Consider the following 13722-nt stretch of genomic DNA (forward strand, 5'->3'; position numbering starts at 1 on the left):
AGATGATATTTTTATTTGATCACTTTATAAAGGAGATAGGTAAGTCAGCAATCTCTGAAGAGAATGTGGAAGTTCAAACTTCGTTTGGCTGTGTCCCTGCAGCACTGATGAGTTGATGATCTGTGTCTACATAGTCTAAAACAGCAGTAATCCCAAATGTAACATGCTGCAGGCTTCAGCACAACGCACTGAAATACCATGATGGTGGCACAGGAACCGAAGGAATTTGGAGACAGGGGGTCAATAAATAACTTGATTCTTCTTACTGGAAGTGAGTGAGTACTCTCAGCTTCACTGATTACTAACATAATCCTTTAGGTAACGGTTGTAAGTAATGACCATGAGCTAAGGATTTTTTTTAGGTGATCCCTACCTCTTGAACTTTCTTGCTTAAGACCAACCAGTCCAGTTAAGAGAAAAGAGCTTATGGGTGGTAACAGCATCACAGAAAGGGGGATGGGGAAAGAGAAGGATGATACCAAAGAATCGAATGACATCTATGACAGCGCTCAGGCAGCGGCCACTGTATGCAGACAAGCCAGTGAATGTGGAGATGAACTTGCAAAAAGTCTGGGAAGTGTGTCCCCACCCCCACCCCATCCTCATCCACTCACTCTCCCTGGCCTGACAGTCATGCACAAATATTTTAATAGCAATGCTTGCATCTAGAGATTAAAGGCCTTATATAAATGCTGTAAAAAAAAAAATCAAGCAAGCATTGTTTTTGGATGTAGATTAGACGAGGAGCTCAGAAGGGGAGATGTGGGCAATCCCTGTGATTAGTCCTGTGATCTTCATGAGTATCCCGCTCCCCTCTCCCACGTAGCCCTGCACTCTGTGCTCATGTTCTCCAGCCTTGTTCTTCCCTACATCCCCACCCCCTCCACAACTTGTAAGAAGCCCTGCTCTTACTGTTTACTTACACTATCTCCAACAGTGTTTATCATATTATTTTACTTCAAAGCATCCCAAGAGAGCAATCACACAAATAAAAACTGTTTTTGAAATCTAGATCTGCATTGACATGGCTCTACAGATAGACTTGAATATATGTACACAGTATATTCAGACATAGCTGCACCTGTATGAGATAAGTTACATGCTTAAATGTTAGAAACATGTCAAAAATGTCTTGTCTTCCATACATATAATATTGTTAGCTAAACAATATAAGTCTTGCTAATCAAATAACCACTGTGAAATACCTGATTCACTTTGCACCCAACAGCTGGAGCTGAAGCTTGTATTCCCAGCCAGAGCTGAACATAAGCACAATAGGAAAGGCAGAAACAGCTGCAAACTCTTGGGAGAAAACATTTGCAAAGCAACTTTGCCTTTAGGCTTCAGGGTAGGAAGGAAGTAAAATCATTCTTCTGTTCCTTTTCATGTATAGCAGCTGTCTTTGGGGAAAAAAATTATGTCCCTTCTATTTTGTAACAGAAACTTCATAGTATTATTGAAACATGGGTTGTAGAAACTTAGGCTTGGCCACAGATTCAGCACTTCAGTGCAGTCAAAACATTTACAGAAGTTAAGTCACTGCTTGGATAGATTAGGCTGGATGGTCCCCAAGTTTTTGCTGTACTCCTGACTCCATCTCCAACATTATTTGCTGTAAACAAACTGGATTTTAGTGATGGTGATTCTTTGATCCTTTAAATGGTTTAGGATTATTTACATAAAATTTTACCAAATGGAATTCTCTTAGGCAAGTGGCAGAGAAACAGATCCTCTCTCAGTCTCAATAGCCTTGTTTTTTATGTCTTTGTTTTCTCTAGGTCTCAGGTACATGTTTCTATTTTTCCTACTAAAAATTTAGTTCTTGAGAGGAAGGTTCTCTGTCACAGCTTCCTTTACCTCACTTATTTGCTTAGTAAAGCATAGTTAGTATGTTCCTGATATGTGAGGAATGAATTGAGAGTTACCTGGTTTCAAAAAATCAAGGATATTAGTGCTTTTCATAAGAAAAGTATTTATTTAAATACTAATTTTCATCTTTGGTTTTAAAAAATCAAGGATATCAGTGCTTTTCATATGAAAAGTATTCATTTAAGTACTTATTTTTGTCTTTGGTATTATGGATGCACAGGTATATTATAGCTTCTTTGATGAAAAAGCTGGGAGATAAGAATAAAACATTTGTTACAGCATTTCTATTCTAATGAAACTGATATATATAACATGCCACTTGGTGAAATCTGTCACACAGCAGAATTTACTCAGTTATTAAAGCAATCTATACAAAAATGGAATTTTATTAGAACTTCAGAATCTGGAAATAGGCCAGGAACCTTGTGATGTGAAAAAGTGTCAGACCAAAAGCGACTGTAGAAAGCTTATTAATATGCAACCGGATTGGTGAGGTAATACACAACATAAGAAAACAAAAGCAGAAAAAAAGATAAAAGGAGGCAAATGAACATAGGGAAGCCAGTGAGAATTCAACAGATGCTAGTTTCAGTCATTCTCCTTCAGATTTTTCTTGCAATTCTCTAGAAAAACATCAATATCAACTAAAAACACATATAAACACATAACAATACACATTTTACAAGGATAGTAGATATGACCATATTTCAAATTTGGTAGAGTGCTTGTCTATATGTGGGATGGGGCTGGGCATCTCTCCTTAACATTTTGAGGGCAGAATTAAATGGTTTGAAGTGGGTAAATAGGAACACTGGACTGGGAGAGAGAGAGCAAGGAAGAAAAAGCATAGTTAATTGTGAAGCAGTGGGAGGAGGGGAGATCAAGTGTGGAATCATTTAGATCTATATGATTCGTTGTGAAGTGGGAAGGTTTTATTTACACGTTTTATGATTTTGCAAAAATTCCACCATGCCCACTAGTACAATTAGAACATTTGATGCATATCCAGACTGCTATAAAGACAGTGGTAGTTTTAAAAAATATGTTTTGTTAAAGAATACAGATAGAGAATGTACAAATGAGCAAGTCATAGGAAAACATCATCATCCTCAATTGCTTCACTGAAAGTCATTTCCTGACCAGGATGTTAATTATGTCAGATGATCACGAAATAAATATCTCCCTTTTAAAGAAATTTCTAGTCTTTGTGGAAAGTCAACATTTCCATAGATACCATCGTCATTGTGCATTAACCAAGAATCTACTAATGAACTCCTGTTGAAAGCACTACCAATAACTATTAAAACAGTAAAACAGACCCAACATGAGAGCATCTTAATTTCTGCAAAGTGCTAGGGTTTTTGTATCTAGGAGACACGATAACTGCAACTCTGAAATGTGCACTTTTATTGTATGGGAATACTGTTGCTATCCATTAAAAGCATTTCTTAACAAAATCTGGATCTTTTTTCCCCCAGTGTTTGCACTTCTTTGTGTCTGACCCCATCATTTTGCAGAATCAGAAGAGCTGGAGTTACAATGGGATTCTGATGATAACGTCCCTTCCTAATGCCTGCCAATATTTCTCAATGATGTGAATGTTTCTTCTCATGGAGAAGCACAGTTCACACAATAGCTCTCCTTTGATCCGTAGCTTCCCCTGAAATAGGAAAACATCGCCTGGAAGTGCTTTAATTGTTTCATTTTATTTTCCAATCATGTGATTTAAATCATGAATGGAAAAAAAAACCTCAAACTTCCAGGCAAGAAAATTAAAGCAACCGCATTTAAACTGAAAGCTTTAAGAATTTAACAAAAAAAGGCCATACACTTCAAGAAAGGAACTAGGCTTCATTGTTTTGCTTTCAGTCTGTGTCTCTAGCTTCCACTGTGATTTTCACTTTATAGTATTTGCCAACACCTTACTGTAAAAAGAAGCAAATTAATTGTATGACACTGGATAAAACAGACACAGCCACTCTTAGAAAGCATGTACCTGCATGAATCGACCTTCTGACGTCCCGAGATTAGCGATGGTGAGATCTCCTTTGATAAAGGTGGATATAGATGTTAAGAGGACTTGGTTGAACTGGCCCATGAATAAGTCAATGCGTGGCAAAGCTGTGGTAAACTCCGTTCGATATTCATCATTGCGCACTTCACATCCTGATGAATTTCTCAAAAGCGTCTGAAATAAAATACGGTCATAGAATTAATGTGAGTCCAGATGTGAGCAAGTTGTTAGAAACTTCCTGGTGTGTTTTTTCAGAGGTTAGAGGGAATGGCAAGGATAACAGACAATCTGAAAATGGACACATAGCCCCAGATAGGCAGAAACGGTTCCAGTGATCTGAATGACTTCAGCATCAGTAAGTGCCATTGTATACACACAGACGCTAAAACTAGGGCTCCCTCGGTGGCTCAGATGGTAAAGCATCTGCCTGCAATGCAGGAGACCCTGGGCTTGATCTCTGGGTCGGGAAGATCCCCTGGCAAAGGGAATAGCAACCCACTTGAGTATTCTTGCCTGGAGAATCCCATGGACAGAGGAGCCTGGTGGGCTATAGCCCATGGGGTCGCAAAGGGTCAGACACGATGGAGCGGCTAATACTTGCACTTTCACTTTCTAAAACTAGGATCAGATCTTATCATCACAGTTTGTACCACGGTTCCACATGTAAGTACATAATAATGGCCACATGTAAGTACACAAAAATGGAATTCAGCAGGCGCTAGTAGGAGAAAAACAAAACTATGAATGTCTCAGGCCTGGACATAAAGGCAACACTTCTAGCAGGCAAGTCCAATGAGATGGATATCAACTGGAATAATCATAAATGTGGGAGTCACACTGGGACACTATATTTTAAACTGTGTGCCTTTGTGCATTTGTGTACAGCAAGGTGGTGAGGAGTGATGATTTATAGAAAATTCATGAGAAAGCAGCAGAGAACTAACCCCAGACCCAGGTGCCTGCATCATACAGCAATTATCTATATGTTTGTGAAATTCATGTTACTTCTGTTTCAGTTCTTCCATTTGTAAAACTGAGAATATTACAGAAATGCACCTACCTTACAGAGCTGCTGTAAAGATTAAATGAGCTAATTTATAGAAATCTCTTATAAAAGAACCCAGTACACAGAGAACACAGAGAAATTGTCCTCACTATGGCGAAAGGCTCAAAAAATGCAAAAGTTATACATTAAATGCTTTATTAACCAGCTAACTAAAAGGCAATTACCACCCAATCAGATGGTAATTTATTTTTTAGTTTTAACTTCAAGTGAAAGGATTTAAAGAATACTGTTCACTAATACATGACAAGCACTTGGATCCCTCCCTTCTTGACTCTTCAGTCTCCTGCTTTTCCTTCTCAGTCAGTTCAGTCGCTCAGTCGTGTCCAACTCTTTGCGATCCTATGGACTGCAGCACGCCAGGCTTCCCTGTCAATCACCAACTCCTGGAGCTTACTGAAACTCATATCCATTGAATCAGTGATGCCATCCAACCACCTCATCCTCTGTTGTCCCCTTCTCCTCCTGCCTTCAATCTTTCCCAGCATCAGGGTCTTTTCAAATGAATCAGCTCTTCGCATGAGGTGGCCAAAGTATTGGAGCTTCAGCTTCAACATCAGTCCTTCCAATGAATATTCAGGGCTGATCTCCTTTAGGATGGACTGGTTGGATCTCCTCGCAGTCCAAGGGACTCTCAAGAGTCTTCTCCAACACCACAGTTCAAAAGCATCAATTCTTCAGCACTCAGTTTTCTTTATAGTCCAAATCTCACATCCATATGCAACTACTGGAAAAACCATAGCTTTGACTAGATGGACCTTTGTTGGCAAAGTGATGTCTCTGCTTTTTTAATATGCTGTCTAGGTTGGTCATAACTTTTCTTCCAAGGAACAAGAGTCTTAATTTCATGGCTGCAGTCACCATCTGCAGTGACTTTGGAGCCCCCCAAAATAAAGTCTCTTACTATTTCCATTGTTTCCCAACTATTTGCCATGAAGTGATGGGAACAGATGCCATGATCTCAGTTTTCTGAATATTGAGGTTTAAGCTAACTTTTTCACTCTCCTCTTTCACTTTCATCAAGAGGTTCTTTAGTTCTTCTTGGCTTTCTGCCATAAAGGTGGTGTCATCTGCATATCTGAGGTTATTGATATTTCTCCTGGCAATCTTGATACCAGCCTGTGTTTCATCTAGTCCAGCATTTCTCATGATGTACTCTGCATAGAAGTTAAATAAGCAGGGTGACAATATACAGCTTGACGTACTCCTTTCCCTTCTACTACTTCTCAAACTGCAGCATTTGTCTCCTCTGCAGGACCATCCATGTTTGCCTGTCAATGTTAGGGTTTCTCAAGGCTCCATCCTAGGGCTGCTCCTCTGCTCACTCTTGATACTCTCTACCCAGGATATGTTTTATTCTTTTTAATTGACACTCTTATTTGTGCCTCCAGGCTACACTGCTCCTCTGAGCTGACTGTACATTTATCAAACTGCCTACGAAACTGGCATTCAGACGTCTCAGAGACCTCAGGCTCAACATGACCAAAGTACAAACAACAATCCTCCTTCCCTGACCTCACGATACAATGTACCCCAGCAAATGGCTCCACCATTTCTCCAGGTGCACAAGTTAGAAATTTAAGTATCATCCCTGATTCCTCCCCATAAACAGTCCACTGCCAAGTCCCATCAATTCCACTTTCTAAATATCTCCTGGGTCCATCCAGTTTTCTTTATCTCCAACTTCATCCAAAGTACCCCCATCTCTTTCCTGGACTGTGAGAATGGCTTAACTAGACCTGACCAATCCAATCTCATTCAACCTCTTTCTAGATCCATTCTCCACACTGCAGCCAGGTTTTCTTTTTAAACCACATATCTCATCATGTCACTCTGCTTAAAATGCTTAACATTTCCCCACTGCTCTTAGGATCAAGGACAATATTTTTAACATGCCTGGTTGGCTCCTGCCTCATCCAGCCGCTGTTCAAATTCTCCAGACTCAGCCTCCATTTTTTTCTTCCTTGCTCCCTATGCTCCAGTGAGCTGGCCTTCAGTTCTCCAAATAAGCCAAATGTCCTCCTTACAGAGTCTCTGAACATGCTGTTCCTTCTGCTCCCTCCACCTCCATTCACCTTGGTAACTCCTATACCTCCTTCAGATCTCAGTTTGTCATCAATTCTTCAAATGTCTACCCTGATCTCAATATCGAGGTCAAATGCTTCTATGATAGACTGCCATAATACCATTTACCTATATGAAATGGCACTTATAGCTGCAACCACTATTTGTTTTTGTGATGAGTGATGTGAGATTTCCCAAGTTCTTATGATCAGAGACTCTGCCTGTTTACTACTGTATTGTTAGTCGTAGATGAAATGCCACACAGTAGATGTTTAATAAATATTAATTGAATGAATGAACAAGTAAGTGAATCAATTATGGGTAGATGGGGAATGAGTGTGAAGATACAAACCAAATTACTAAAGCTATTTTTTTTTTCAGGAATGGGGGTAGTTTAAGAGTTTACAAGAGACAAATGGAGAGACTGACTCCGACTATCCTGACAAAATGATTGCAAACTGGTAACTCTGAGGCAGATAACCAGGGCAAAAAGGTGTATAAGTAAAATAAAGCCTAACTTGGAAGAAAGAGAGAAAAAGTTCAGTTTTACACATCTTTGTATGAAGCAGAAGTCCGGAAAATGATTTAAAGATTATTTTATTATTGTCCTGTTATATTTGTCATAATCATAAAGTTGTCACACTATATTTCAAACCAACTGTTTAAAAACAAACAAATAAAAAATTTAAATATCCTTATGTAAAATAGGCTTCCCTGGTGGCTCAGTGGTAAAAAACTCGCCTGCCAATGCAGGAGATGTAGATTCGATCCCTGGGTTAGGAAGATCCCCTGGAGAAGGAAATGAAAAACCACTCTAGTATTCTTGCCTGGGAAATCCCATGGACAGAGGAGCGTGGAGGGCTACAGTCCATGGGAGTCGCAAAAGAGTTGGACATGACTAAACAACAACATATAAAATAACCTTACTCCATAATGTCAAACTTATGTCACACAAAATGCAAAGTTCTTACATCTATTAACTTCTATGGTTAAATATAACCTAATGTGCTGTTTTATATAGCAACAACTACTTTTTTATTTTAAATGGTGAAAAATTAGTGAACAGAGGGTCTCAGAGATGCTAAACTTATGACTTATAATTAATAAGATGTTATAGTTCGACATTTTTGATATATATTAGTGAGTACTCTTTTACTATTTAATTAGAAGCTTTTCTTCACTAAAGTGCTATAGATTGCTCTGAGGAGTAGCAGATAACTGAGATGTACCATCAATTCAATAGTAACTGATTAATTGGTAATTAGGTTTCCACTGGTGATCAATCAACCATTTTGAAGAGGGCTGGAACTAGAGAAGCTTCTTAAAGGAACAGAGGCCAATTTTAAATCAAAGGCCTTCTCAAGTATTCTGTTACAGAGGAGGCTGCTCTTCAGAGTCAGCTTCTCTGATTTTGTTCATTTCTTGTTCTACTTTTTTCTATGTCTAGGAGGCATTCTGTGAACTTTAAAGGCTCAGACTTGACTTGGGATTCAGTGCTGGTGGAGATATGATGGATTCATAATCTTGATGAGGGTGAAAGAGGGGAGTGAAAAAGCTGGCTCAAAACTCAACATTCAAAAAACTAAGATCATGGCATCTGGTCCTATCACTTCATCATGGCAAATAGATGGGGGGAAAAAATGGCAATAATAACAGATTTTCTTGGGCTCCAAAATTACAGTAAATGGTGACTGTAGCCATGAAATTAAAAGATGCTTGCTCCTTGGAAGAAAAGCTATGACAAACCTAGATGGCATATTAGAAAGCAGAGCTATCACTTTGCTGACAAAGGTCCATATAGTCAAAGCTTTGGTTTTTCCATGTACGGATGTGAAAGTTGGACCACAAAGAAGGTTTACTGTTGAAGAATTGATGTTTTTGAACTGTGGTGCTGACCAAGACTCTTGAGAGTCCCTTGGACAACAAGGGTATCAAACCAGTCAATCCTAAAGGAAATCAACTCTGAATATTCATTGGAAGGACTGATGCTGAGGCTGAAGCTCTAATACTTTGGTCACCTGATATGAAGAGCCAACTCACCAGGACAAAACCTTGGGGCTGGAAAAGATTGAGGACAGGGGAAGGGGGCGACATGAGATGAGATGGTAGGACGGCATCACTGACTCAATGGACATGAATTTGAGCAAACTCCACGAGATAGTGAAGATCAGGGAAGGCAGGCAGTCTATGGGGTCACAAAGATTCTGACATGACTTAGTTATTGACTAAACACCAATCAACAAGAGTCCAAGAACTGTCTCATTTATCTTTTAACCTCACTGTGTACCCTGCCTAGCACATTGTGTGTATTTAACAAGTCTGCTGAAAAATTAATGCATCTGCAAAGTAACCCAGGGTTAAAGCCCATTTGCCTACCCAGCTTGCTTTGTGATCTGTGTTGCTGAATGGGACAACCTGGAGAACAGAGGTTAGATGCATCTCAGATTGTTTGCAAACCTGCAGGACCTCGCTGGCCTTTTCTAAATGAAGGCAGAAAAACAGGACCAGAACCTTAGCTTCTATTTGTCTGTTTTCTCACGTGTAAGGCTTTTTTTTTTTAACCATTAGTTAATAACTGATTTAAAAAATGTACAAAGCAAACATATGGTATGATGCTTTAAAATAGTGAAATTTCATTTGTTTATTGGCTTTATCACATGTAACGCTTAACAAACATAGAACTCTGCATCAGAATTAATGTAATATTTATATTGCACACTTCAAGGCGTCTCCTTCAGGAAAGAGTAAGTTCTCTAAATGGTAGTTCCTCAAGGACTGAGAGGATTAAGTTATGTCTCTACTCCCTCTTCTCCCCAACCCCCAGCCCCCCAACAAATTCCAAAGTACAGAAACTTTGTACAGTGTTGTAAAAGAATGTACAGAATTCCTTGATCTTGAAAAATTGTGTACTTTGGAGCCAAAGCCAACAAATATCATGTCTGGTTTGAGTGGCATTCAAATTTCATAAGCCGGGGGACCCCAACCCAACCTTTTTCCTTTTCTCCACAGCTGAGATCTATAGGAGAGGGACTACTTCTTGTCTCTTCTTGCTGAGAATCCAGATAAAGTTGACAGCTGTGGTCAGACTGGCAGGAACTGGCTTGCAGAGCTGCAGGCTGTCTTTGAGCTTGTACAGTAGACTTTTAACTATTAAGGAGCCTTGGTTTAAACTCTCAGCAGTGCAAAGGTAAAGTAGAGATATCCATCTGATTCGCTCTTACAGATAACAAGTGAATGTGTTCCTTGCTCATTTGCTCAGGGAAGATGGGGTGACTTCTCATCACTTTACAACAGTTAGTTTCTGGATGAGACAGCTGGAGTGGGATTTGCATCTAACTGGAAGAACAACTGGTGGGCTGCAGTCCATGGGGTCCCTAGGAGTCGGACACGACTGAGCGACTTCACTTTCACTTTTCACTTTCAGGCATTGGAGAAGGAAATGGCAACCCACTCCAGCATTCTTGCCTGGAGAATCCCAGGGACGGGGGAGCCTGGTGGGCTGCCGTCTATGGGGTCGCACAGAGTCGGACATGACTGAAGCAACTTAGCAGCAGCAGCAGGAAGAACAACTATAGACCCACCAACCAGGGGTCTCCTTGCCACTTGTGCTCTTGTGCTTCTCTTGAACCCAGCGGTCTTGTGCTTCGGGGTAAAAGTGAATGCAGCTTGTGGAGAGTAGTTCTTTGGGACAACAGCTGCTTTGGGGCACCACAGAAGAGTCTAACAAGAAAGGTTCACCCCAGCACCAGTTGAGGAGCCAGATGAAACTCTCTTTTTGATAACAAAGGGAGGAAGAAGGAAGGAAGGAAGGCAGGGAGGAAATCAGTCTTTACCCTGCCTACACTGTGCCAGGCACTGAGTTGGGCATTTTCACATACAAGCAGAGACATGGTAGCCCGGTGAGGTTCTATCACATTGACTTTCAGCAGGAGACTCAGGGCAGCCAAGGGTGGCCACAGGTTCAAAGTGGAACAGGCATTCAAATTTAATTCTCTCTGATTCTTAAGCTCAAGAATTGCTTACGCTACTGTTAACTATTCTGGGCAAAGTTCCTAGGATTTCACAGTTACAAAAATGGAAAGGGCCTTAGAGATCACCTTACTCCAGCCCCCTCATTTTATGTACGAGAAACTGAAAGTCAGGGAAGTTGTAAGAATCACTTAACAAAAGTTACCATTCAACATGTAAACCCACAACTCTTCAAAGTAGGAAATGTAGATTTGCCTTCTCTGATTCCTTTTCTGGGAGAAAGGGTGGAATTAATCATTATTTTCTGGACCATGGGACACAGATGATCTCCAGCAATTTGGGCTGTTCTAGTCAGTGTGACTCTCAGATCTACCTTTTTGTCACCTATTTTGGTTAGTGAACATTATGAGGTTTCTATCCTGGTAACTTGAAACGGCAGCCATCACCAACTTCTCTTTCTCTAGCATCTCTCACAGCCAACCAGTTACTAAGTCTTGCTAAACCCTGTCCACAGTGTCTCTTCAGTGCTACCTCCACCCACCCCTGCCCCCCTGCCCCAGGTGAGGTGTTCCCTTTTCATCTGTGTCCCATTTCATCTGCCTTGAAGCCGTTATGAGCTGTCACTTCATTCTTCAATACTTCAGTTGCTTCCCAAAAGCCGTATGACATCCAAATATGCCTCTATGTACATTTTTAGTCTTTTTTCCATTTAAGGCATTAAGATTTCTCTTTAAGATGGTCAAGTGACCATCTAGGACACCAAATGAATCTCAAAGTGGCTATAATGACACAAGAGCCTTCCCATTCTTGCATTCTTGCATTTGCTTTGGCAGCTGACATCCCCTTCCTGCTGGCCACTGATACCCACTCCCTGTTCACGGAAACCTGAAGCCTGACTCTCTTCCAAAGTCTCTCTTTGCAACATCTTTTCAATTAAAGAAGTAATGTGTTTATTGGATGGGGGAGGGGAGACAGTGACAAAGACTAAGAGTAGAGGATAGTACAGGGCACGGGGAAGATACCATACAGCTTGAGATATTTGAGTCAAGAGAGAAAATCACCTAGTACAATACATTGTCTAGGCATATACACATGTGTAGCACAACTAAAGGCAAGGGGAAGATGAACAGATAATTCGCAAATGCCATTTACCCAATTTTCTGGGGTGGGAGGGGAGGGATATGACTGGGCGGTACACACGGGGGCTTCAAAGGCATTGGTAATATTCTCTTTTTAAGCTTCATGGTAGAGAATCAGTATTTATTTTTCACACACATAACACATACATGTATACATTATTCTTCTGTGTATATGAATATAATCATTAAAAATAAATTTTAAAACAGTGAATAAATGGGAAGTAACAAAGTGGAGAGAGTCTATTAAGTATTCTCTCCAACCCAACTTCTTGATGTCCTAAGCAGGTTTGAAACATTCTCATAGCTTTTCTCAGTTCACAGAAGCTCACAATACTGATGTTAAATTAACATCTGCATGGAGCATTATGGTTTTCAAAGTACATTATGTCATCTGATTCTCTCAACAAGTCTCAGCTGGGTTTGTCATGATTATCATATTTCTACAGGTGAAGAAACTGAGGTTCAGAGAGTCAATGCTAAGTATCAGAGCCTGAGGGCTTCCCTGGTGGCTCAGTGGTAAAGAATCCACCTGTAAAGCTGGAAATTTGGGTTCAATCCCTGGGTTGGGAAGGTCCTCTGGAGAAAAGAATGGCAACCTGCTCCAGTATTCTTGCCTGGGAAATCCCATGGACAGAGGAGCCTGGGGGTTTACAGTCCATGGAGACGCAAAGATTTGGACACAACTTGGTGACTAAACAACAACAATTGGAACCTGAATCTAAGGTGTTGATCTAAACTCTGTATTCCCTATATTGCATCGTGCTATTTATCTATTGGTTCTCACAGTATTTCTGAGGCAAACCCACACTCTAAGGATAGTCTAATAAGGACCTGGGAGGAACGAAAAATGAGAACAGGAGAGGGATGGTTCTACCCGAGCTAAGATTTGATGAATCCCATGAACTCAGGCAAATTGCTTGCTCTATCTCAGTCTGAGTTTTACTTTATTTATTTAACAAACATTTGTTCATAGTGTGTATACTGTGTCAGACATTGTTCTAAGCACTTTTGAAATATTCATTCACTGAATCCTCTTAACAATCCTAGGAGCAAACTGAAGGACGGACCAGCTGTAGCAGGGCTAAGACTAAACTGAGGTCATTGTGCCCCAGGATCTTCACTACTATCCTAGGCTACCTGTTCCTTATCTATAAAGGGAGCGGTGGAGAGAACTGATTTCAACTTTCTCTTCCAGCTCTACCATGCTGTGGGTCTACGGGTAACTTTCCAAAGCTTCCCTGGGCCTGGAATCACCAAGCTGCCACCGGCCCACTGCTGGAACAAACGATTACTCACGATGTTTAAGATGCCATGAGTGATCACTGTCCCCCAACCACCAGAGGCTGCTTCAAAACATACATAGATTCTGGATACATACATCCATTTAATAAGAAGTTTTGAAAAGCATTTAGCTTTTAAAGGTTTATCCTCTTCTAAAATAATTATGTGATGCTAATTCTGAGAAACAATGGTAAACATTCTGTTTGGGTTTTTCTTTAAACTTGTTAAAGGCTTGTTTCTTTAACCTAGAACCTTATATACTGTCGTATGCATGTGTGCGCTGTCACTTCAGTTGTGTCCGACTCTTTGCAACCCTATGGACT

General features: G+C 40.4%; 1 protein-coding gene across 2 annotated transcripts in view; it reads right to left on the reverse strand.

The window, feature by feature from the left end:
• MET (MET proto-oncogene, receptor tyrosine kinase) overlaps positions 1-13722 on the reverse strand; it is an 85335-nt gene that overhangs the window by 49959 nt on the left and 21654 nt on the right. For both annotated transcript variants that reach the window (XM_068972576.1, XM_068972575.1), the window contains exon 2: positions 3866-4057. In XM_068972576.1, the coding sequence (XP_068828677.1) occupies positions 3866-4057 (192 nt within the window). The remainder of the gene's footprint in view (positions 1-3865; positions 4058-13722) is intronic.

Source organism: Capricornis sumatraensis, chromosome 5, assembly GCF_032405125.1.
Source record: "Capricornis sumatraensis isolate serow.1 chromosome 5, serow.2, whole genome shotgun sequence".
Taxonomy (NCBI): domain Eukaryota; kingdom Metazoa; phylum Chordata; class Mammalia; order Artiodactyla; family Bovidae; genus Capricornis; species Capricornis sumatraensis.